This window comes from Hemicordylus capensis, chromosome 7 (genome assembly GCF_027244095.1).
Source record: "Hemicordylus capensis ecotype Gifberg chromosome 7, rHemCap1.1.pri, whole genome shotgun sequence".
Taxonomy (NCBI): Eukaryota; Metazoa; Chordata; class Lepidosauria; order Squamata; family Cordylidae; genus Hemicordylus; species Hemicordylus capensis.
Genome location: NC_069663.1, coordinates 37,999,350 through 38,023,266, shown reverse-complemented (window position 1 = coordinate 38,023,266; position 23,917 = coordinate 37,999,350). Strand labels below are relative to the sequence as shown.

Here is a 23,917-nt window from a genome sequence, read left to right as displayed (position 1 = left end):
AAAGTTAATTTTAAAAAATGGTGCCCCCCTTCAAGTGGTGCCCGGGGCACGTGCCCTGCCTGCCCCACCCTAGATACGCCACTGGCAGCGGCATAGCCATTGGGGATACTGTGTGCAGTGAAATCTTCCTTCCAAAACAGCCAAAGGTAACACATTTAAATGGGCCAGAGTAAAGGCATGGCAGAACTTAGGGAGCGTAAGCTTATATAAATAATTAGCCGGGGATCAGATTTGTCTAGAATTTCCTACCACCATGCAGTGTGTAATTCACGCTCTGTCCATTTATTTTTTATTTTATTTATTTTAACACATTTGTATACTGCCCAAATCGCAAGTCTCTGGGTGGTTTACAACAAAACAATAACAACAGATAAAAAGATTAAAACATTACAACAATTTAAAATTCAAAACATTAAAACTAATAAAAACACAATTAAAACAATATCTAACTAAAAGCCTGGGTGAACAAATGTGTCTTGACTGCCCTTTTAAAAGTTGTAAGAGATGGGGAGGCTCTTATTTCAGCAGGGAGCACGTTCCAAAACCTCGGGGCAGCAACAGAGAAGGCCCATCCCTGAGTAGCCACCAGATGAACCGGTGGCAACTGCAGATGGACCTCTCCATGATCTCAATGGGTGGTGTGGTTCACAGCAAACAAGGAGTTCTCTTAAATACCCAGGACCCAAGCTGTTTAGAGTTGGTTGCCTGGATAAGTTTCTGGGCAAAATACAAGGTTTTGGTTATAACCTATAACCAAAACCTTGTATTTTGCCTGGAAGCTTATCGGCAGCAGGGTGTAACTACCGTTAGGCAAGGGGAGACAGTTGTCTTGGGGCCCCACTGCCTCAAGGGGCCCCCCGGAGGCGCATCACATGAATCCCCACCTGCCCGTGTTGCACCCCCTGGATCTTTTAAGTACATGGCAACACCTTTGTAAGGGAGAAAGGAAAAGTGATAGGATTTTCCATGCAAAAAGCTGGTATTAGCAGGTATGTTCCAAATTTCTTCTAAAAATAAAAAAGCACTCTTTCCCTGAGTGTAAAAAGTAGTGAATTCAGCTAATTTGGGGGGAGGGGAGAAAAGGAATGAGAGAAAGAGCAGAGAGGAGGAGGAAGATAGGTGGTGTGAGTTGGGCGCAAGGCTATGTGTGGCTCACCAGAGGTGCATAAGAATCTAATCTGGCCCAACACCAAATTTTAGTTTGGCACCCCCTGGCATAGAGCATTTGCAAGACAGAGAAAATCCAAGCCCCAATATTTATATGGGGGGGGATCTTTTAGGGGGGGGATTACACCCCCTGTAATTTCCTGCTGGATCTGCCCCTATGAACTAGATATTCACCGTATTCATAATGGGGATGTGAGTGTGAGTGCACTATATATTGTGAAGTATGTTTGTGTGTGTATATCAGCAAGGGGCCCATTTTAAAAATCTTGTCTCTGGGCCCACATTGCTACCCCGCTGATCGGCAGCCAGCGTAGATCTTTTAAGATAGGAGTGATATGGTCTCTCCAAGATGACCCGGAGACCAACCTGGCTGCCGCATTCTGGACCAACTGCAGTTTCCGGACTATGTACAAAGGCCACATAGAGCGCAATTGAAGTGCAATATCCCAAAGGCGCTGGCAAAATATTTCTTTGGCCTTTAAAAGGCCTATACGAGCCAGATCTGAAAGCAGGAGACCATAACGCTGAAGTTTCTTCGCCACCGCCTTTTCCCATCTGGAGGAGAGGCTATCCGTTACAGTGAAGGCAGCCAGACCACAAGGGTTGTACATTAATTTAAGCCAATCATTGAAAATAAGCAACCGAATGCGACTTTCGGTTGGAATTAACCAAGTTTCAATTCTCAGTAAAACATTTGGTATGCGATGTGGAACACCAAGGATAGATCTAAGAAACTTGAACTGTACCGCCTCCAGAGAATAAAAATTAGGATGTATACACATTTGGGCACCATACATTAATTGAGCTGTTACCTTACCTAGAAAGCTTTCACCGCTGCAGGTATATATTTATCTAAGAATAGAATCTAGACATTGCAGTTGAGCTTCTGTAACATGAGCCATGTGAGACTTCCAGAAGACTTTTGATTGGAAAACCACTCCTAGATATCTGTAGGTTTTAAGCTGCTCTATTTCTTGGTCATTAATCTGCCATCTGTGTTTGGAATGTTTCTTGATAAGCACCATAACCTTCGTTTTTTGGTAGTTAAGGGCGTAAGGGCTCTTTGTACACCTATTTCAGAAAAGGGTAATATTATTGTATCATCTGCTTAAATAAGTGCAGGAACTGGATGAGAAGCCAAATTAGGAGGGTGGAAATTAGAATTTTGTAGAACTTGCACCAGGGAGTTTATATAATCATTAAATAACTGGGGAGGGGGTCCAAAATACAGCCCAGTTTTATACCTCTCTGGACTGGTACTGGGCCTGCTGATTACACCTAACCCTCAGCTAGTTATTTGGATGAAGCTTGCAAATAAGAGTGAGTAATATATGATCAATAGAGGAAGTCTCCAACTTTACCCAAAGTCTCTGAAATCAATAAATGCAGCAAACAGAGTTCCGTGGAGCCTAGAGCTGTACTCCTCTACCAAATGTTGTAGAACTTAACCTTGATCTATTATGGATCGGCCAGTCGTGAAGCCTGCCTGTTCCTCAGCCGGAATGTTCTCACTGTCTAACCAGGACCAGAATTTTGAACATAAATGTCTGGGATAAAGCTTTCCTACTACACGAAGTAAACTAATCGGCTGAAAATTTGCAGGCTCAGATATCACTCCTTTTTAATAGAGCAGGACTGATATTGCCAGGTCCCAGTCGTCAGGGATCTGCACAGCATGATCAATAGTAATGAAAAGAGCGGACAAAATTGGGGGCCCACCAGTCAACACTATTTTGAATCAATTCAGTATTTTGAATCAATTCATCAGCCCCAGGAGCCTTTCTCTGTCTAAGCTGCGCTATTAACTTTTTCTGTTTCAGAGATGGTGCCAGGGAGGCATACTCCTATGTTAATAAGCAATGTAAAATTGCCTGTAATTAGTATTGAGGAAGTATCTGTGTTTCTTCTGTATGGCCCACCATCACAGAGACTTCCTGTTCTTCCCTTCTTTGTCACTAGTTTCTCCCTCTGTTTCTCTTCACTCCATCACCCCTTCCCCCCACCACGCCGCCATGCTTCCCAGCTACTGGAGAGAAGAGTTGGTCTTGTGATAGCAAGCACGAATTGTCCCCTTTGCTAAGCAAAGTCTGCCCTTGTTTGCCTTTGAATGGGAGACATGTGTGAGCATTGTAAGATATTCCCCTGAGGGGATGGGGCCGCTCTGGGAAGAGCATCTGCATGCTTGCATTCAGAAGGTTCAAAGTCCCCTCCCTGCAATCTCCAGTACAAGGTTGAGAGGAACTCCTGCCTGCAGCCTTGAAGCTGCTGCCAGTCTGTAGAGAAAAGATTGAGCTAGATGGACCAAGGGTCCGACTCGGCATAAGGCAACTTCCTGTCTTCCTATGTTATATGCATTTAAAATGTCATTTCTCTAGGAAAGGCCTAAAAAGTTACATGACTCATGTTGATTTATTTCCAAGCAGGTGTTGTGCTCTATATATCTTTTGAACACTGACGTAATTTTTTCCTTTTGCACCGACTGGGAAGACAGGTTTATCTAGTGACTGCAAAGGTGTGTTTGCCCAGCAATTAAGTACTTGAACAGTTTCGGGGGAGGCTGAACTCCAGTGGTTCAAAGTTTCCCAGTGTCAATTGTCAACATCTCCCACGTCCGTAGGGAAAAACATAATTCCCTTTGATCAGAGGTTCCCAACCTGTGGTCCACTAAATGTTCCTGAACTACAGCTCCCATAATCCCCGGGCACAATTTATGGTGGCCGGGAGAGAATTGTGTTTTTGTGGCTGGGGGTGATGGGAGCTGTAGTTCAGGAACATCTGGAGGACCACAGGTTGGGAACCTTTGCTCTAGAACAGGGCTGCTCCATTTCGGCCCTCCTGCTGATGTTGGGCTACAAACCTCCATCATCCCTGGCTATTGGCCACTGTGGCTGGGGGTTATCTTTAGTTGGTCCAGAATACGGTGGCCCACCTGCTTATCGGCGCTAGGAGATATGATAGTGTGACACCTCTCGTGCGGTCGCTGCACTGGTTACCTATTTGCTTCCGGGTCCAATTCAAAGTGCTGGTTCTCACCTTTAAAACCCTTTCAGGGCTTAGCACCTGCTTACCTGCAGGACTGCCTCTCCCAGCCAGTCCTGTCTTGTCCTGTGAGATCTTCTCAGGTTGCCCTTCTTCCGGTCACTGGTCTTAGAGAGGTCCATGGGACTAGGGCCCGTGGAAGGGCTGTCTCATTGCTGCCCCCCTACTCTGGAACTCTCTTTCCCCCACCAGATTCAGTCTGCTTCCTCCCTTTCAGCCTTTGAACCTTTATTGAAGACATTTCTTTTCCGCTGGGTGTTTGCCCTTTAATTTAACTGTTTGTTTGCTTGCTTGCTTGTTTATTTAAAATATCGGATGCTGTTCTTGCCATGTACACCGTCCGGAGTCTGTGGATTGGGCGGTATATTAAATCTTTTAAATTAATAAATAAATAAAAATCATGGGAGCGGTCATCCAAAAACAGCTGGGGGGGGCCAAAGCTGAGCAGTCCTGCTCTAGAAGATTCCTGCACTGAGCAGGGTTGGACTAGAAGACCTCTTAGGTCCCTTCCAAGTCTGACATTCTGTGATTTGGGAATTGTGCTTGAACTGGTGAGTTTATACAAAAGCAGGGGAATGTTACAGAGTCAATTTTTTTGCTTGGTATCACACAACTTGGAGCTTCTGATTCCACCCCCTGCAGAACAAGGGGAACATTGTTCCAGTAAGAACTAATCTGCCTACTTTCCTTCCACTATCCCTACAACTGCTCTAAATTTGGTTCAGATAGGTTTAGCGGTTCCCAAGTTAGCCTACTTGCACCTCAAAAGTTTACACATCCGCCATCTTGGATTGGGGTAGATGACCTCATCACTAAATATACCATTGAGATGTCCCTGTGTGTCACTCACTACAACTGTACCTAATTTGATTCAAGTTGGTTAGACAGTCCACAAGTTAGCCCACTTGCACCTCAAACGTTCACATGTGGCATCATTACAAACTATGCCCTTGAGCTGTCCTTATGTGCCCATACAGCTGTCACAAATTGGGTTCAAAATTGAGTGTGGAAAGAGACAGGAAAGTGCCTGCCTCACTTTAATTCACGTGGTATTTTGCGAGCATATAGACCTGATCCTTTAAAGCTGGGGTTACCAACCTGTCATCCTCCAGATGTTGCTGATATCACCCTCAGCCACAATAAATTGTAGCTGGGGCAATAAGTGAGGGCAATAAATTGTAGCTAAGGGTGTGCATGGAACTGGTTCGGAGGCACTTTATGGGCCTCTGAACCGGTTCGAATGACCGGCGGTTCCACCGGTTCAAAGGCAGGCGGGTTGACTTTAAGGATGGGGGAGGGTGCACTTACCCCCCACACACACTTTCCCCCTGCTGGCGCGCCGTTTGCAAAGGTTCTGTCGTGGTGGCAGAGTACCTCCCTGCTGCCCCGTTGCGTCGTCAGACCCTATGTCAGCGGAAGTACCCGATGCACCTGTGTGTGTCGGCGGCTGCACATGCACGTCGCTCTCACGAGCACACACATTGGGCATGCGAGTGCAACATGCACATCGGGTACTTCCACTGATGTAGGGTCCGACAAGGCAATGGGGCAGTAGGGAGGTACGCTGCTGCCCAGATGGACCCTTTGCAAATGGAGTGCTGATAGGGGAGAACTGGAGGGAGGGGTAAGTCCACCCTCCCCCACCCTTAAAGTCAACCTCCCCCGAGCCTTTGAATTTCACCCGCCCGGTTCCATGCACATCCCTAATTGTAGCTGAGGATGATAGGAGTTGTAGTTCAGCAAATTGGGAGGAGCACAGGTTGGGAACCCCTGAGTTAAATAATGTTCCCATCTTAGTCCGTTGCATTAATGTGATAAGTTAACGTGTTGACAGAAATCTCTATGCTTCTCCTCTCCACAACTAAGCATGTGGTTCACCTTTCTAAATAACATGCATGTGAATGCCAGACCACAATGTTGTCCTTAGAGGATGCAAATGTTATACTAAGGCTCATACAGTATATTCTGCTTGTAGGATAATCCCGCGGATAATCTCTGTTTGTAACCATTCCCTTTGCATCTTCTTGTTCTTTGTTCAGTTCTTAGCTCAATGATCAAGTCACACACCACAGCTAATTTCTTTCCGTGGATCTTTTAATTACAGAATCAATGAACTGCAATGATGCCTAACAGTTACTAAGCCAGTAGCTTAGAAAAGCAAGTTGATATTCTGCAACGATATCCGTAATAATAACAACAATATTGATAATAAAATTCAGGCATCCCAGATCCTTGGGAAGGACTCAATGTCTGGATAAAACAAGCCAGTCAATAACACCTGTCTGACTCTGTAAACAACAACAATAATAAATATATACAAATATTTTTAATTCTGCTTTTCAACAACAAAAAAGAGTTCACAATACAGTTTACATAACAAGAGAATGCCTCCTGCTGTGACATACATATGTTGCATCTAAAAACAAAGAATGCCCTTTTTTTCTCAACACTATTGCTTTAGTTGTAGGCAAATGAATGAAGATTTAATTGAGCAATCAAAATTCATTTGATGAAGTGTTTTTTTAAAAATCGGGTAACGGCCCCTGTTTACTATTAGTGTTCTTCAGATATGCCCCCAAATCCCATGGATATGGATATGAAGAACATTTCTCTGTCTATGGAAGAGGCCGTCACTCAGTGGTAGAGTATCTGCTTGCATGCAGAAGGAGCACGGATCAATCCCTGACATCTCCAGATACGGCTGGGAAAGAAGAGAAAAAATTAATTTTAAAAAATGGTGAGGGATAATTGCACTCTGGGCTGCAACCAAGCTTAAACTGACACAGGATACTGCATCAAGCTGTTCAGTCTGATTCTGTGTGCATGTTTTCAGATGTACAACCAGCTCATCTGATGGAACTTACTTCCTCGTAAGCATGCATTCAACACAACAGACTCCCAAGAACAGCACCTGTCCAGGTGGCTCTGCTCACAAGACGGTGGGGCGGGGCGGGTGTGCTTAATCCAGTGTGAGGCCCCCGTGATTTTACTTTGGAACAGTTCATCTAAAAATGCCACTAGCTGCTGTTCTGATCTCAGGCTCACAAAGGCAGGATTCATGTGGCCCCTTTAAAAACCCATTAATGGTTTTTAGATTGCACAGCAGCACCCTTTGAAGGGGAGGGAGTTTTTACCCTTCTACAGACAAGCGGATTGCAGGAAGCTCTGTGTGTGTGTGTGTGTGTGTGTGTGTGTGTGTGTGTGTGTGTGTGCTTCCAGCTCCAGAGAGCAGACCTTGCCTTCTGGGTTTCAATCCTCTCCCCGGCCATCACTGAGCTGAGGCAAAGTGTCTCCCCTTTGACCCTTCTGACTAAAAGGTGTCAAGAGATACAGCGTCAAGTGTAAGGAGGTTTCACAGGCCTCCGGTTTCCCAGGAGTGTCCGGCCCCTTCCCTCGCCTCCTCCCGCCCACCCACCCCCTGCAGCCAAGAGACAAAGCAGAAGAGTTGTGCTTTCCCTCACCTTTGAACAGCTCCACGTGTTTGAACTCAAAAGGAATGTTGTTCAGTCTTGGCAAAGAGGTAGACGGGCCCGGGAGGGCAGGGAGAGCAGGTCCAGGTAGAGTTCCAGCCCCACGGTGCCCGCCGGGCAGGGAAAGCGGCTGCTTCTGGGGATGGTCTGCCTGGGAAGGAGAGGAGCCCTTGTGGTGCAGAGCGTGGCCGAACTGGGAGCCAGCCCATCCAGTGGCAGACGTTCCCATGCAGGCGGGGACGGGTCAGGGACTCTGGCAGGCAGGGCACTTTTGCTTTCTTTTCCAGGAGCTTTCCCAGACAGCAGGCTTTACTGCGGGCTTGCTGTGAGGCTTTACTGCGAGTTCGGGGCATATCGGATACTCCAGCAGAGGGGCACCTAGGTAATTTTGGAGCCTGCCCCGGGCCTAAGGCCTTTGCGGGGATGGGGGTCCCACTGCTGCTGCAAGATAAGCATCATCCCCCAACACACACACACACACACACACACACACACACACACACACATGCCGTGTCACACACAGTTAACACACCACAATATGCTCAAGGAAAGGCATACAGTATGCTCTGCACCTCCCTGCAGATACCTAGAGTTGCCATCCCCACCACCACCACCGGAATTTCGGGTTTCACCCGGATTTTAAGCATCTCACCCAGATTGCTTAGCCCACCCAGATTCGCCCAGATTTCAGCTTTCGTTTAAAAAATATTTTTTTTAAAAAAAAAGATTTAAAAAGCTAAGCTCCAGCCCTTGTAGAAGCAGAGTTACGGGAGCATAAGGTGCCACCACTATTCTGCTCAAAAATTATTTTCAAGCCGGTGTACATGATATGCAAATTAGGCACCCGGGTTTGGAAAGCCAGAAATAGGGCAACCCTGCAGATACCAGCATTTTGCATGGACAACCCTGGCAATCCTGGCCACGCACCGTGGGAGGGAGACTGAGCGGGCTGAAGGTGGCCGCAGCACTCGGATGCCACCCTCGCCACAGTCACAGTGCGGGCTGGTAGTGTGGCACTGCCACACACACACACACCCAAGACAGACTAAAGAGGATGGGGGGGGCAGGGGGTGTGGAGGCCCTAGACGTCCGCTGGGATGTCCAGGGGGAAGCGCGCCTCCATACTCCAGAGGGCCACATGCCAGATTTCCCTGGCCCGGCCCTCACTATGGGATCAGCTTCCATCCCCACCTGGCTTCCCTAAACAGTGCTGCTGCAAACCTGGGTCCAGTACCAGAGCCAAGGCTGCAGGACCTGGTTGGCAGCTTTCTACTGTAAGAGGGGACTCCTCAGGAGGAGGAAGAGAGGTCACTTAGGAGGAGAAAGGAGCACGTTCAGATGGAAGGGAAGAGGCTGGCTGGCAGCAGGCCCAGGCCTCAATTGCACCTGTCTGTTGCTATGGCAACAGCCTACCTGGACTGAATGGGGTTCCGACATGCTCCCTGGCTGCCTTGCTACCTTGCAATGGTGGCGCTGCTTGCTGTGACCAGCTTCTACTGGTGCAGCCTGGGGAGACAGCCTGTGTGAACCAGAGTCCAAAGGCAGCCTCACGAGCCAGTTGCCCAGAACGACTAAATTTGGTGGAGTGCCCTCTGATACGTTGTACGGACTTCGGGGTGAATCTGGCCGCTATGTCAACCACGCACACCCTCCGTTCTGGTGGAGATGCGGGCTAAAGGCACCAGAACACAAAGCAAAGAGCAAAACATGGGTTGGGGAGACAGGCCGGCCGTGCGGTAGCAAGAGCATGAGTAGTCCCCTTTTGCTAAGCAGAGTCTGCCTTGGTTTGCATTTGGATGGGAGACTGCATGTGAGCTCTGTCTTTTCTGGGATAAACTTCCAGAACATAAAGCTGAATTACCCAGACTCAAGAAGCTAAGAACAGTCCTGCTGGATCAGGCCCCAAAAGGCCTATCTAGTCCAGCATCCTCTTTCACACAGATCCTCTGGCCTTGTGGTATCAGCTAGGGTGGGATACTCATTCCTGACAAGCATTTCATTTTACGTCTCCTGGAAGCCAGGAGGGAGGGGAGACAAGCTCTTTAATCAAAATAAGAAAAGTCCCGAGGTAAAGGTTGCTTGGGAAAGAGCTAGTGAGAGCTGGAAGGAGTAGAAACCATCTATAAAAGGTCTGCCTTTGTACGTCATCTCCAGAAACTTTGGCTAGTCCAAAATGCGGCCACCAAATTGGTCTCCGGAGTAGCCCGGAGAGACATTAATTATTATTGTAATGTATTTACACAGTTGGACAGGTGTTATTGACTGGTTTGTTTTATCCAGACATCGAGTCCTTCCCAAGGACCTGGGATGGCTGAATTTTATTGTCAGTTGTTATAGATATTGTCGCAGAAAATAGGCTGTTCCCAGTAAAGTTGCTTTTTGTAATTGGCTGATGGTGATTTCTGTGGCCCCTATGGTGTTGAGGTGCTCTTCAACGTCTTTTGGAACTGCACCCAGGGCACCAATTACCACTGGGATTACTTTGGTCTTTTTCTGCCACAGCCTTCTTATTATTATTATTATTAATTCAATTTCTATACCGCCCTTCCAAAAATGGCTCAGGGCAGTTTACACAGATGGATCCCTGTCCCCAAAGGGCTCACAATATAAAAGAAACATCAGATAGACACCAGCCACAGCCACTGGAGGTCCTGTGCTGGGGGTGGATAGGGCCAGTTACTCTCCCCCTGCTAAATAAAGAGAATCACCATGTTAAAAGGTGCCTCTTTGCCAAGTTAGCAGGGGCTAACTTAGCAGAGGCTATGATGCCTCTTCGGATAGGGTTGCATGGGCTGCCAGTATGTTTCCAGGCAAAATATGAAGTGCTGGTTATTGCCTTTAAGGCGCAGTGGGGAAATGACTTGACTAGGGAGCCAGAGGTTGCCAGTTCGAATCCCCGCTGGTGTGTTTCCCAGACTATGGGAAAGGCCTATATCGGGCAGCAGTGATAGAGGAAGGTGCTGAAAGGCATCCTCTCATACTGCGCAGGAGGAGGCAATGGTCAACCCCTCCTGTACTCCACCAAAGAGAACCACAGGGCTCTGTGGGTGCCAGGAGTCGACACCGACTCAACAGCACAACTTTACTTTACTTTATTGGCTTTAAACAAAAGCCCTGAACAGCTTAGGCCAGGGTTACCTCCTGAGAGTAACCTGCCTTTCTCTGCAAGACCCCCATGGCTCATTATGGTCACCAGGAGGGGTCTGTCTTCAGTTGCCAGCAGTTCGTCTGGTGTCTACTTGAAACGGGGCCTCTCCGTAGCCAGCCACCTCTAGGTTGTGGAACTTGCTCCCCGTGGTTATAAGAGGGTTATCACCAGGGGCGTAACTATCATAGGGCAAGGGGAGACAGTTGTCTGGGGGCCCATTGCCTGGGGGGGGGGCGGCAGAGGCAAGTCACATGACTGACTCCCCCAGCTGCCCACCCACCCGGGCTTCCTTCAGTTGTATTCGTCCTCTGAAACTGATGTGACTGTTAAGACCTGGAGCTACCAGAACAGCATGTCTTTCTCTAGTACCATTCAATGGCTTGCATCGTCCACAATTTACAAAACCTTTTAAAAAATACGGGGGGGGGATTTTAAAATCTTGCCTCTGGGCCCGCTCCAACCTTGCTATGCCCATGGGGAGGGACCAACCCCTCAGACCTCAGTTCTTTGCCCTGTCTTGCTCCAAGCAGGTGCTATCTTTGTTGCTCCGTTGTTTTTTCTCCTTTGGCCTTGCTGTCTCTTCGACTTACCTGTACTTCCTAGTGTTAGAGAGGGGGTCTTTCAGGGAGGCAGAGCACTGGTACTCCTCAGCTGCTGCTCTTACCTGTCTAGCCATGGCAGCAGAGCTTGCTCATGGCGAGAGGGAGGTTTCTCCTTCCCTCTCAGAGGACTCCTTGGCACACTCGGTGTGCCGGGCAGAGTGGGGGGGCAGCGACCACTCCCGCCCCCATAGCTCGACCCCACAAAGCCCAGAAGGACAAGAGGAAGGGCAAGAAGAAGGGCAAAAAGGCTTCCTCAGCTAGCCCAAGGGTCAGTCCTCTCTTGTCAGCGGGTGAAGGGACATCTGGGCTTAGGGTTATTATTTATTTATTTATTTATTTATTTATTTACATTTTATATCCCGTTCTTCCTCCAAGGAGCCCAGAGCGGTGTACTACATACTTGAGTTTCTCTTTCACAACAACCCTGTGAAGTAGGTTAGGCTGAGAGAGACGTGACTGGCCCAGAGTCACCCAGCTAGTTTTATGGCTGAATGGGGATTTGAACCTGGGTCTCCCTGGTTCTAGTCCAGCACTCTAACCACTACACCACGCTGGCTCTCATGTGCCAGTAATACATTTTAACATATAAGGTTATATAGTTAAACCATTGTGGTATGTAAAGTAAATAATGTTTTTAAAATGCCAAATAAGCCTCAATTAAACTCAATTAAAATGTGGATCTTACCAGTTTAGTGTCATTCACTGGTATGTTTCATGTGTCTTGCTCCCTTGCATCTATTGGGAGTTGGCAATTTTAAAATAAAGTAAAACACCCAGTCTAAGCTTTCTTCCAGGACAAACAGAATGTCTAAGAAAATCCTGCCAATAATGTCCATCCCTGGAGACAGGCGTGGAGAAATCCCAGTGTAGTGTCCCTCTCTGGATACAAAGGAAAAGGTGGTCTAGCACAGAAGACCTGGCTTCTGCTAAATGCCGGGGTGCCGCCTACTCTCAAGAGTCACATGCTGCTTTTGGCACCCGTGCCATTGGCTGACCACCTCCGTCCTCAATAAAAGGGCTCTCACCTGGCCTGAGCCCCAAAGAGATGCATGCCGGTGCTGCTAAAGTGACCTGGAAAGAGAGCCAATGCTTTGCTGGTTCAACTTTATTAAGGGGGCTGCAAATGTTTGGGGAGCTTCATTCCACATACTTGAGCAAGGTTGGCAGCATCTCCTCCTGCGCGCCCGGAAGGATCGGCTGCAAATGGCTGAGGGGCTTCATTTCACATATTTGAGCACGATTGGCAGGAGCTTCTCCTTCATGTCAGGAGGGATCTGCTCTGCAGTCTTATCCTTGTAGCCAAACAGCAGCTTGTGCGACTCCAGGAAAAGGTCCTTCCCAATGGCGTCTTCCACCCGGTGGCGCCACGCCGACATCTTGGGCCGCCCATCAAAGATGTCGTGGCCGACTGCTACGGGCTGAGGGAGAAGGCAGTTGAGCAGGGGGCAGCTGCCTGCCTCCTTTGCTTTGCCAGACAGATGGAGGACAGCTGCCATCGGGCACCCAATTGGCTGTAAAATAACAGCCTTCCTTCAGCAGCCCACGTTCTGCACCCAAGACCCGGATTCTACACATGCAGAGGCAGAGGAGGAGAGGATCCCTTTGGCGACAGCCACTGCAAGGCGCTGACGCCCAGCAAGGAACTTGAGGCGAGCTCTTTCCGACCCGTTTGCAGGGGCAGCTCATTAATGAGGCAAGGTGAGGCAGGGGCCTCAGGCGGCGCTGGTGCTCTGGGGTGGCAAAACAGACATCCCGCCCTGCCCTCACTGCTGGTAAGCATCACTCACTGGCCTCCTCCGAGCACCTTGTAGGGGTCCACCCACCCCACTCCCCCGCCAGCACTCACCTGCATCAACTCCACAATGGCCACCAGGTCGGCCAAGGAAATCTCGTCACCCACGATGAAGGGTCTGTCTTGGAGGAATTTCTCTTCAAAGGTCTTCAGGGTCCCGTTTAGTTCCTCAATGGCTTCTTGCAGCTTCTCAGGCGGTAAGGGCTTGTCCAGGAAGAGTGGCACTAAACCCTGTCCAGAAGAGGGGAGAGAGAAACAGAGACTTGGGACCTGCCGCAACTCCTTTTTCCCTTGGTGGCCCCCATCTGGAGAGAACCAGGGTGGTGCAGAAGGAAGGGGCAGGCCACTTTGGCCATCTCACCTCCCAGAGGGGTGGAGAGAGGAGGGTCCCCACAACTGTGTTATTTTGTTTGTTCAGGGAATTCTTGCTACAGGAACATTTGAGGCGGGGGCTTTGCTCTTGATTTAGCCAAATTAGGGCCACTTGCACCCTCTGAGTTCCAGTTTCCAAAAGCACACAGAGGAAGGGGCCAGGGATGCCGAGAAAAGCAGCTGAACGACCTGCCCTTCGCCTGCTCCTCTCCCACAGGGTGCCTAGTCTGCTAGATAGGTCAGGGGACCTGGATAAAATCACGCCAGGTTACTCCCCATGTGATCCCCATGCACAAACACCGAGGCAAAACACCCCGGCAGGAGGAGGGCCGAAGAGCGCTCAGGCAAACAGCTCCTCCACTCCCGGAGTAGATCCACGAGACCCTTCTAGGTAGGACTCTCACATTCATGCCACAACGCCTGGCATCCTTATTTGCCCATCTGCAGACCAGTCTTCCCTGTGACAGGGATTCCTCGATGTTTCTGACCCCAACTCCCATCATGCCCAGCTGCAGTGGCCTTTGGCTGCGGATCTGGGAGTTGCAGTCAACAGCATCATCACAGGAACAACTGCCTTACACTGAGCCAGACCCTCGGTCCATCTAGCTCAGTATTGTCCACACTGACTCCAAGGTTTCAGGCAACAGCCTTTCCCCGGGGGCGTATCTAGGGTAGGGCAGGCAGGGCACGTGCCCCGGGCGCCACTTGAAGGGGACGCCATTTCTTAAAATTAATTTTTTTTTAAAGGCTGCTGAAAACAAAATGGCCACCGCGCATGCTCAAATGGCCTCTTTGAGGCCCTAGGCCATACCAGGCCTCACAGAGGCCATTTGAGCATACGTGGTGGCCATTTTGTTTTTAGCTGCCTTTTATATATATATATATATATAAATGGCCACCGCACATGCTTAAATGGTCCCTGTGAGGCCCTAGAGGCCAACAGGGGGAGGGGGAACCTTTGCAGACCCCACAGCCTTTAGGAAGCCCCCCAAAGGGGCTACAGGTAATTTTTAAAAATAATAATAATATAATATAAGTCACTGTGCACATATTCAGATATGTGACTTGTATGTGACCTTCAGACTTGTATTTTTCCACTGATATTATGGTAAAGTTATCTGAAAGATGGGTGTCAGATGTTTGGACAGGGGGCACAATTTCAATGCTTGCCCTAGGTGCTATTTTCCCTAGATACGCCTCTGCCTTTCCCGGCCCTACCTGGAGATGCTGCCAGGGATAGAATCTGGGGCTTTCTGCATGCCAAGCAGAGGCTTGTCACAGGGAGCCTTCCTACAGGCCTGCGAGGGCTCAGTCCTTTCCTGACGGCATCTGCAGTCCAAGCAGCATCCGGTCCACATCACCATGGGCCACCCCCAGTTTCCTGCTGCAAAGAAGATCCTTCCCGCCTCCTGTCTCTAGATTGCTGCTGCCGCCTGTGTCTGACCTTCCCGCAAAGGCCTGCAGTCAAGCCCTGCGGCCATCCAAATCAGCCAGCACGGATTTGCTGTATAAAGAGACTCCTGTATTGAGAGGCTGTTTTGACACCAATTCCCGGCCCTACCTTCAACAGGAACACTTTGCTGCCGGACATCCGTGTGCCTGTATGTTGCCAAGAGAGATACTCATCCACGCGGGCTCGTTTTTGCAGATCAGAGGGGTACCAGTGGTCCGGGGTCTTGAATTTCCTAGCTAGGTACAAAAGGATGGCAATGCTGTGCCGGGGGGGCGGGTTGGATAGGCGGGGAGAGAGAGAGAGGTGAGCATGTGAATAGCAGCAGCTCATTGCAAATATGAAAAACATTTATATACTACTTTTCAACCCAAAGCAGTTTACATACATAACATACATAAATGGCTTAGGCCCTGGGTATTTAAGAGAACGTCTTCTTCATTATGAGCCCCACCCACTGAGGTCATTTGGAGAGGTCCGTCTCTAGTTACACGGGCAGGCCTCCCTACTGAAAGGGTTTCTGACCATTTTTAAAAAGCACTTGAAAACCCACCTCTTCACCCAAGCTTTTTCATTTGTAAAGTTTCAATCTGCTTTTGATTTTTAGATTGCCTAAATTGTTTTAAATTGTTTTAAATTGATTACCTAAATTGATTTAAGATTTTTGTGTGTGTGTTAACTTGTTTTATGTTATTGTTAACCGCCCGGAGGTGAAAGTTTGGGGCAGTGTACAAATTTGACTGACAAATAAATAAGTAAATAAAATGGCTCCCTTTCCCCCAAAGGGTTCATGATCTAAAAAAGAAATATAAGATGGACACCAGCAACAGCCACTGGAGGGATGCTGTGCTGGGGATGGATAGGGCCAGTTGCTCTCCCCCTGCTAAAGAGAACCACCACTTTGAAAAGGCGCCTCTTCGCTCTCTTAGCAGGGGGGAACAATTAAGGAGGAAACAAGCAGATTCCCTTGGGGAGGAAAAGTGGGGCACTGCTCCACACCCCACAGATCGTTGGGTCTCTGCCATAGAGGGCACGGTGCATCTCCAGAAAGACCCAGAGGGCACGTGATGTTGGGAACAGTCTCTCTTAGCCCTGGAGGCAGGAGGGGTTTGCGTTTCCAGGTTAGGGGAGTCTGCAGGATGCCCCAGCAGGGAGTGTGGGCCCTTACCTCTCGGCCAAGGTGAAGTCTCCATCTTTCAAGACGGGCACTTTCTGCAGCATGCTCACTTTGGCAAACGCCTCCTCCCTATGCTGCCCTGGAAGGAGCGAGAAGGGAACCAGAAGCGTCTGCTCAGCAAGGGGCAGCTGCCTGCTTTGCCTCTTGCTATGGCGGCCGCCGCACCTGCCATCTCCCTGGGCTTTGCCCAGCTGGCTCGCCTGGAACTCTTCTGGGACATTCAGCCCTCTCCGGGAGGGAGTTTCTTTCTCCCTCCCCAAATAAGGAGCTGATGCCAGTGCAGAGAACAAGTCAGTGTCCTTGCGGGGAGGGAGGTGGACTTGCCACAAGCCAGCCGCTGGCTCTCTCTGCATGTTTGCCCCATCCCACACCCCGAAGTGCCAGGCTTGCACGCCCCATCAACATGCCTGGCGGCCACGTATTATTGGCATCCCTTTGGAAACTTAAACTATCTGCACCTTCTGCGGGTGCAAAAGGTATTTCTGGCTGCCTCCCAGGCCTGGGCAGATCAGCCTCTTGGCATCTCTAGGAAGCTGCCTTCTACCGAGTCAAACTCTCGCTCCTTCTAGTTCAGTATTGTCAACATCGACTGGCAGCGGCTCTCCCAAGGTTCCAGGCAGCAGTCTTTCCTAGCCCACCTTGAAGATGCTTCCAGGGAGTGAACCTGGGACCTTCTGCTTGCAAGCAGACGCTTTCCCACTGAGTTACAGCCCCGTCTCCTAAGGGGGATATCTGACAGCAGACCGTGCTAACGGAGTCACCCATCCAAATGCAAACTGAGGCAAATCCTGCTTAGCAAAGGGGACAATTCATGCTCTCTGCTGCAATGCCTGAGCCACCTAATGGCACAGCGGGGAAATGATTTGATTAGCAAGCCAGAGGTTGCCAGTTCAAATCCCCACTGGTATATTTCCCAGACTATGGGAAACACCTATATTGGGCAGCAGTGATATAGGAAGGTGCTGAAAGGCATCCTCTCATACTGGGTGGGAGGAGGCAATGGTCAACCCCTCCTGTATTCTACCAAAGACAACCACAGGGCTCTGTGGGCGCCAGAAGTCAGCACCGGCACACTTTACCCTTACCGCAATGCCAGCTCTTCTCCCCTGACTGGCTCTTCTCTCCACCCGACCCACAGGAAGCCTCAAGCAGAGAAGGCACCACCACCACAGGGAGGGAAACCCACCAGCCTCTCCCCATAGCTGGGGTTGCTTGAAGGAAAAGGGCGGCGGACAGGAGGCCTCCTTTGGCTGCTGATGCAACCACCCCAGGTGTTACACCCCTCCTCACCTTTGGTGAGATCCACATGCTTGAACTCAAAGGGGATGCCGTTCTTCTGGGCAAAGAGGTAGACGGAGCGGCAGGGCTGCGAGAGCAGGTCCAGGTAGAGCTCCAGCCCCATGGCCACGGATGCCACCAGCGAAGGTGAGAGAGAGAGAGAAAGCGGAGCCGGAGGAGAAGTCAAGGGCCGAGGAGGAGGAGGAGGAGCCGCAACTTGACTGCTGCTCTGGTTACCTTTGGACCTGCCCTGCCTCCAACCGCCTCCCCCCGGATCACGCCAATCCTGTTCGCTCACCCCAGACTCGGGCGGGACTCGCGGGGAGTTCACCGATGGGAACCACTGGCCTCCTCCCCTCTGTCTAGTACACAGCAGCCGGCTCACAGCCAAGGCCGGAGTACCCCCTTCAGGCTCGGAGAAGCCCGGGACGAGAGGCTGGTCCAGCAGGGCAAGAGCCGTGGTGCTCCTCTCTCCGCAGCCTGAAAGGGGGGCTTCCTCCTGACCCCCAGTCGTCGCCCCCACTCTCGGGCAGCCCCCAGCGGTGCCTCTCTGCAGTCAGATCTTGCACGGAACGGAAAACCGCTCTGCTGCTCCGATTTCACAACAGTCCAGGGAGAACGGAGGGCTGGACTCTGGGGCGAAGTCCGGCTCGGGCCGGCCACTCCCCGTCCCACTGAGATAACAGAGAACTGCAGTCTGATTGGTGCAGATATAAGACTTTCAGGGCTGTAGCGAAACTTTCCATCTCCGGGTCCTCCTATTCTTTGCACGTGGGAACGAGCGGAGGTGGCAGTAATGCAGATCGGGCCCTCTTCTTACATGCAACAGAGAAGCAGAAGATTTCCGAGTCCATAATGCGATCTCGTGCCAAAGTCGTAGCTGGAAATGAGGAAGTCAACTTTGTCTCCTGCACGTGGGCCGCTTGATACACCTTTGTCACACCTGAAAGGAGGATCCCAACCGTGGGCAAAAGGGAGTCGCTGAGAGACGAGATTGGCAGTGCAATCCGGGGCATATGTCTACTCAAAGGCAGGAGTGCAGCTATCCGTGATCAAGGGGAGGGAGACAGATGTCCTTGGGTGCCTCTCCAGAGGGGGCGTGTCTCAGCTAAGTGACAGTTTGCTCTTCGCTTTCCGTGACCCAGCTCGCCAAATAAGATGGGGTGGGGCGGGAGTAGGGGCCCAGCGGCACTTTTTGTTCCAGGGAAACACCAGGAAGCTGGCCGTGTCCGCGTTTATGAAGGATAGGCAATTCCTAGCTGTCAGGTTCATGTGCCACTCCCCTGTGTGCCTGATAGGAACATAGGAAGCTGCCATATATGGATGAGGATGATGAGGATGGATGAGACTAGAGGCAAATGGCGCACTGCACGGTCATCCGGGGCCAGCTTTGTTGGCTTCCCCAGCACCTAAAAGGGAGGGAGGAGAGGCCCTGGGGCAGGGCACTCCACAACCTTGGCCCAAGCGTGTGGGATGTAACTCTGTAAATATCTGCCGTATTCGTGTCGTATTTGCAGAGTTGTGAAATTCCTGGGTGCACCAGGCTGGGGATCACGTGAGGATGCTCTGGGATTCCTTGGGCTTCTCAGACATGGGACTCCAGATGTTCTTGGACTGCATCTCGCCTCGTTCCCAGGGGGTGATGGGAGTTGTAGTCATAGGGACATAGGAAGCTTCCTTATGCTGAGTCAGACCAGTGACATAGTGAGCATGCCGGCAGCCCCGTCCAGCCCACCGCCAGCAGCCCACACCGCCACACCATGCCACGCCACGCCACAGCATCTGACACCAGACACGCAGGGGGCTTGATCATATTGGCACACGGGGGCAGGGGATGGCTCTGTTTTCGAAAAGCTTGAAAAGCTTCAGCCAGCGCTACATTCCCAGCCTGGCCAGGAACGCATCTCCCTGCCTTTACAAGCAGGGAAAGGCACTCCTGGCCACCGCGGCAAACGCGGCGCTGGCTGTAATTTACAAATAAACACAACCCTGCCCCCTGTGCGTCTGACATCAGATGCAGGAGCGGTGGGGACCTGAACATGATGGCCCAGGTTCTTTGAACCCTCCAGACACACAATGGTAGGGGTGTGCGCGAAACTGGTCGGCCTGGTTCAGACTCGAACCGGACCAAGCCAGTTCAGTTGTGCATGCCTTAAACCACAACCCCCGGTTCGGTTCGGGGTTTGTTTGTTAAATTTTTTAAAATCAACTTACCCCCTCCAGAGGGCGCTGCCGTGGCTGCGGGGAGGGGGGTGTCTCCGAAGGTTACCCCTCCCCCACTAGGCTCCATTATTGCCTGAAATTGCCCAGTTCGGGCGGTCTTCAGCCCATTCCAGGCCTGCCATCCATCGTGGAAGCCATTTTGGAGGCCACCATGCATATCCAATGGGCCTCTTCGTAGCCAGGTCACGCCCCCAAAGCAAGAGCCATGAAGCTTCTCCTGTGGATCAGCAACAGCAGCTCATTGCATATGGGCACTTGAGGCCAGTTGAAAATCCCCAGATGTTATTGACTACAACTCCCAGCATCCCCAGCTGCAATGGCCTCTGGCTGGGGATTAAGGGAACTGTAGTCAACATCATCTGAGAATCCCTGTTTCAGGAAGCACTGGTTGAGATGTAGGTAGCCATGATGGACCAACAAGCCAGTAAGCCACTTGCTGCTGCAGCTACAGCAATGGTGATGGAGGGGGTGGGCTGGAACTGTGTCAGCCTCAGGAAGACACAGGCAGAGCACACCTGAGAAAGGGAAAGGATCATTATTTCAAATCGTTCCCTCTTCACTGGGGGCATCCTCTCAGGAAATTACCTTAAAACACCATTTTATGCATGTTCAGAAATATATGATCCCACGGTATACTTGGGAGTAAGGCTTACTCCCAGGTAAGCATGCCTAGGATTGCAGCCTGAAAGCAACAGCCATGTATGACACTGTTATAACACTAGAACCAGGGGTCATCCCATGGAACTGAAGGACAGGAAATTCAGGACATAAGTTTGAGAACTCCTTTATTAAGGCATTATGGCATGGTAAAAGACAGAGAACCCCAGTGCATGGTCTCAGAGCACATGACACAGCCACCTTGCTGAAGCTAAGCAGGTCTTGGTGTGGCCAGTGCCTGGATGGGGGACCCATGTATGCCACCTTTGGGTATAGGGCCAAAGTAGCTCAGCAGTAGAGCATCTTCTTTGTATGCAGAAGGTCCCTGGTTCAATCCCTGGCAGCATCTCCAGGTGGGGCTGGGGGAAACTCCTGCCTGAAACCTTGGAGAAGTTGCTGCCAGACAATGTAGATTGTAGACAGTACTGAGCTAGATGGACCAGGGACCTGACTTGGGATAAGGCAGCTTCCTGTGGGGATTTTGGTTAATCCATTTCTTGATCCAGGCCAGCTTTTGATTGGGCTTTAGTGGTGGATAGCTTCTGCCTTTTAGGATCAACCATCAACAGTCAAGAAATATGCCGCAGACTAGCACTTGGTAGGGTTGCAATGAAGGCCTTGGAAAGGATATTTAGATGCCGTGACGTGTCTACACCTACAAAGATTAGAATCGTTAGGACCATGGTTTCCCCCTGACACTCTGTGGATGTGAAACCTGGACTTTGAAGAAGCAAAATAGAAAAAGTATTGATGCTTTTGAACTTTGGTGCTGGAGAAGACTTTTGAGGATACCATGGACAGCCAGGAAAACAAACAAATGGAGCATAGCACCAATCAATCCAGAATTTTCACTGGAGGCACAAATGACCAGGCTCAAACTATCATACTTTGGACACATTCTGTGAAGATCCAGCTCCCTTGAGAAATCCATAAAGTTGAAGGAAAGAGAAGAAGAGGTTGACCAGCAGCAAGGTGGATGGACTTACAACAGTAATGAATGCACCACTGAGAGACCTTAAAGGCCAAGTGGAAGACAGATCATCCTAGAGAGAGTCTATCTATGTGGTCACTAAGAGCCGACATCGACCTGACGGCACTTAATCAATCATCAATTAGTTACTTGTATTCCAGTCCTGGAGTAGAGGTGGGGCTGTCAAACAGCCAGCAGCAGGAGCCCGGAAAAGCAGTCTGCACTTGCCTCTCTGTAGATAACATCTATTTCATTAAACTATTAATATCCCTGATTCCACTCCACTGCCTTGTCCTTGCATACCACAACTTTTCCCCTTGGATTCTGCACTTCCTATGTCCCTGTGAGAGCATTTGTACCCCCATTTGCTGCTGGGTCTGAAATGGGATTTGGATGTGCCAGATGGAGGTTTGGATTACTCGGCCAGGATTCCAGCCAGCCTTCCTTCCTTCCCTTTGCATGTTTTACTAGGGTGAGGTACTCTCTGTTCTGCCTACACTCCGAAACAGCTATTCCACCCACCCACCCGCTGCCGCCATGTCTTGAATATCCAGCCTGACTTCGATGTTTGTCAGGTTTCTAACAACATTTTAAATCTCCTTTTAACAAAAAGCAAGCAAACAGTTGGGTGGCACTTAAAAGCATATGCTAACTCATGCCAGCATTGTGTTTTTTGTCAAGGACTTTGGACAAGGGAGGAGAGCTGGTCTTGTGGGAGCGAGCATGACTTGTCCCCTTGGTTAAGCAGGGTCCACCCTGGTTTGCATTTGAATGGGAGACCACATGTCCGAGCACTGTAAGACATTCTCCTTAGGTCAGGCCTGCTCAACTTAGGCATCCCAGTTGTTTTTGGACTACAAGTCCCATAATCCCCAGCCACGGTGATCAATAGCCAGGGATTATAGGCGTTGTAGGTCAACGCAGTAGCGGCTGGTGAGGGTGCCGATGGAGGGGCGGTGAGAGGCACCTTTAAGAGTAAATGAATTGGTGTGAAAAAGTACTTCCTCTTGTCGGTCCTAAATTTCCCAACCTTCAGTTTCATGGGGTGGCCCCTGGTTCTAGTGTTGTGAGAGAGGGAGAAAATTTTCTCTCTGTCTACCCTCTCCACTCCATGCATAGTTAATTGTATACACCTCAATCATGTCTCCCTTTAGTCACCTCTTTTCCAAACTAAAGAACCAGAAGCTGTAGCTTAGTCTCATAAAGAAGATGCTCCAGGTCCCTGATCATCTTGGTTGCCCTCTTCTGCACCTTTCCCAGTTCTACAATATCCTTCTTAAGATATGGTGACCAAAGCTGTACACAGTACTCCAGATGTGGCTGTACCATAGATTTGTATAAGGGCATTATAATATTAGCATTTTTATTTTCAACCCCCCTCCTAATGATTCCTAGCATGGTATTAGCTTTTTTCACAGCTGCTGCCACGAGGCGACACTTCCAACGAGCTGTCCACCATGACCCCAAGATCCCTCTCCTGGTCAGTCATCGACAGCTCAGATCTCATCAGCGTATGTGTGAAGTTGGTGTTTTTTGCCCCAATGTGCATCACTTTACACTTGCTTACACTGAACCGCATTTGCCATTTTGTGGCCCAGCCCCAGTCCCCCAGTCTGGAGAGATCCTTTTGGAGTTCCTCACAAATTCACAATCCATTGTGGATTTCACTACCCAAAATGGTTTAGTGTCATCTGCAAATCTGGCCACTTCGCTGGTCATCCCAACTTCTAGATCATTTATGAACAAGAGCACTGCTCTCAGTACCCATCCCTGGAGGACTCCACTTCCTACCTCTCTCCACTGTAAAAACTGTCCCGCTTTCTTTCATTTATTCCCACTCTCTGTTTCCTGTCCTTCAGCCAGTTGCCAACCCACACGTGAACCTGTCCCCTTATCCCCTGACTGCTAAGCTTACTCCAGAGCCTTTGGTGGGGAACTTCGTCAAAAGCTATTTGGAAGTCCACGTATACTATGCCAACCGGATCACCTCTGTCCACGTGCCTGTTGGAGAAAGAGTGGGCTACAGATGTCACAAATAAAATGCATTGCCCTTTTTGCTTTGGCATGGGTTGCCTGTTCTCTGTTTTTACGCTTGCCGGCTGCTTTCTTCTGATACTGTTTTAGAAAAACGGTTCAGAAAAGCGTACTGGACAAACTCCAGAAGCCATCTTGTGCCGTTTGGGTGGGCCTCCCGTCCCGATACTGCTGAAACCAGAGCGCGGGGTTGGGACTGGGAGGGAGAAGACGGCCGGTGGGTTTTCGGGGAAAGGCTCGGCCGGAGTTGTAGGCGGGCATTTCTCGGGCTCGGGCCGACCTTGCGTGACCTGGAGGGAGGAGATGCGCGCACTCTGCGTATGCTTCAAGGAACGCTCTTCTTTCCGAGCAGATCACTACCCAGGGAGCGGCAGCACCAACCACCACCACCAGTGCCCTTGCTGGGGGGGAGGAGGGAGGGAGAGGCGATTCGCCTGCCTGCCTGCTGTACCCGCGGCTGGGGCGGAGAGGCAGGAAGGAATAGGGCTGGCGGCTTGGCTCCGTCCCAGCTCCATCCCCGAGATCACCTGGACGGAGG

The 23,917-nt window shown here is 50.2% G+C and overlaps 1 protein-coding gene and 1 long non-coding RNA gene across 2 annotated transcripts; both read right to left on the bottom strand.

Annotated features, from left to right (window-relative positions):
- Nucleotides 1-6,285: 6,285 nt before the first annotated feature.
- Nucleotides 6,286-9,245, bottom strand: LOC128333377 (uncharacterized). Its single transcript, XR_008310927.1, has 3 exons — nt 8,898-9,245; nt 7,668-7,827; nt 6,286-6,907 (listed from the first exon to the last, which is right to left on the bottom strand). It is a non-coding gene; the product is annotated as an uncharacterized LOC128333377 (long non-coding RNA).
- A 3,268-nt stretch (nt 9,246-12,513) lies between these two features.
- Nucleotides 12,514-17,981, bottom strand: LOC128333376 (glutathione S-transferase theta-1-like). The gene is made up of 5 exons (XM_053268836.1): nt 17,508-17,981; nt 16,209-16,296; nt 15,152-15,302; nt 13,273-13,449; nt 12,514-12,844 (listed from the first exon to the last, which is right to left on the bottom strand). The coding sequence occupies exons 1-5, from the start codon at nt 17,617-17,619 to the stop codon at nt 12,644-12,646; spliced, it is 729 nt and encodes a 242-aa protein (XP_053124811.1). The 5' UTR covers nt 17,620-17,981; the 3' UTR covers nt 12,514-12,643.
- Between the last annotated feature and the right edge of the window lie 5,936 nt (nt 17,982-23,917).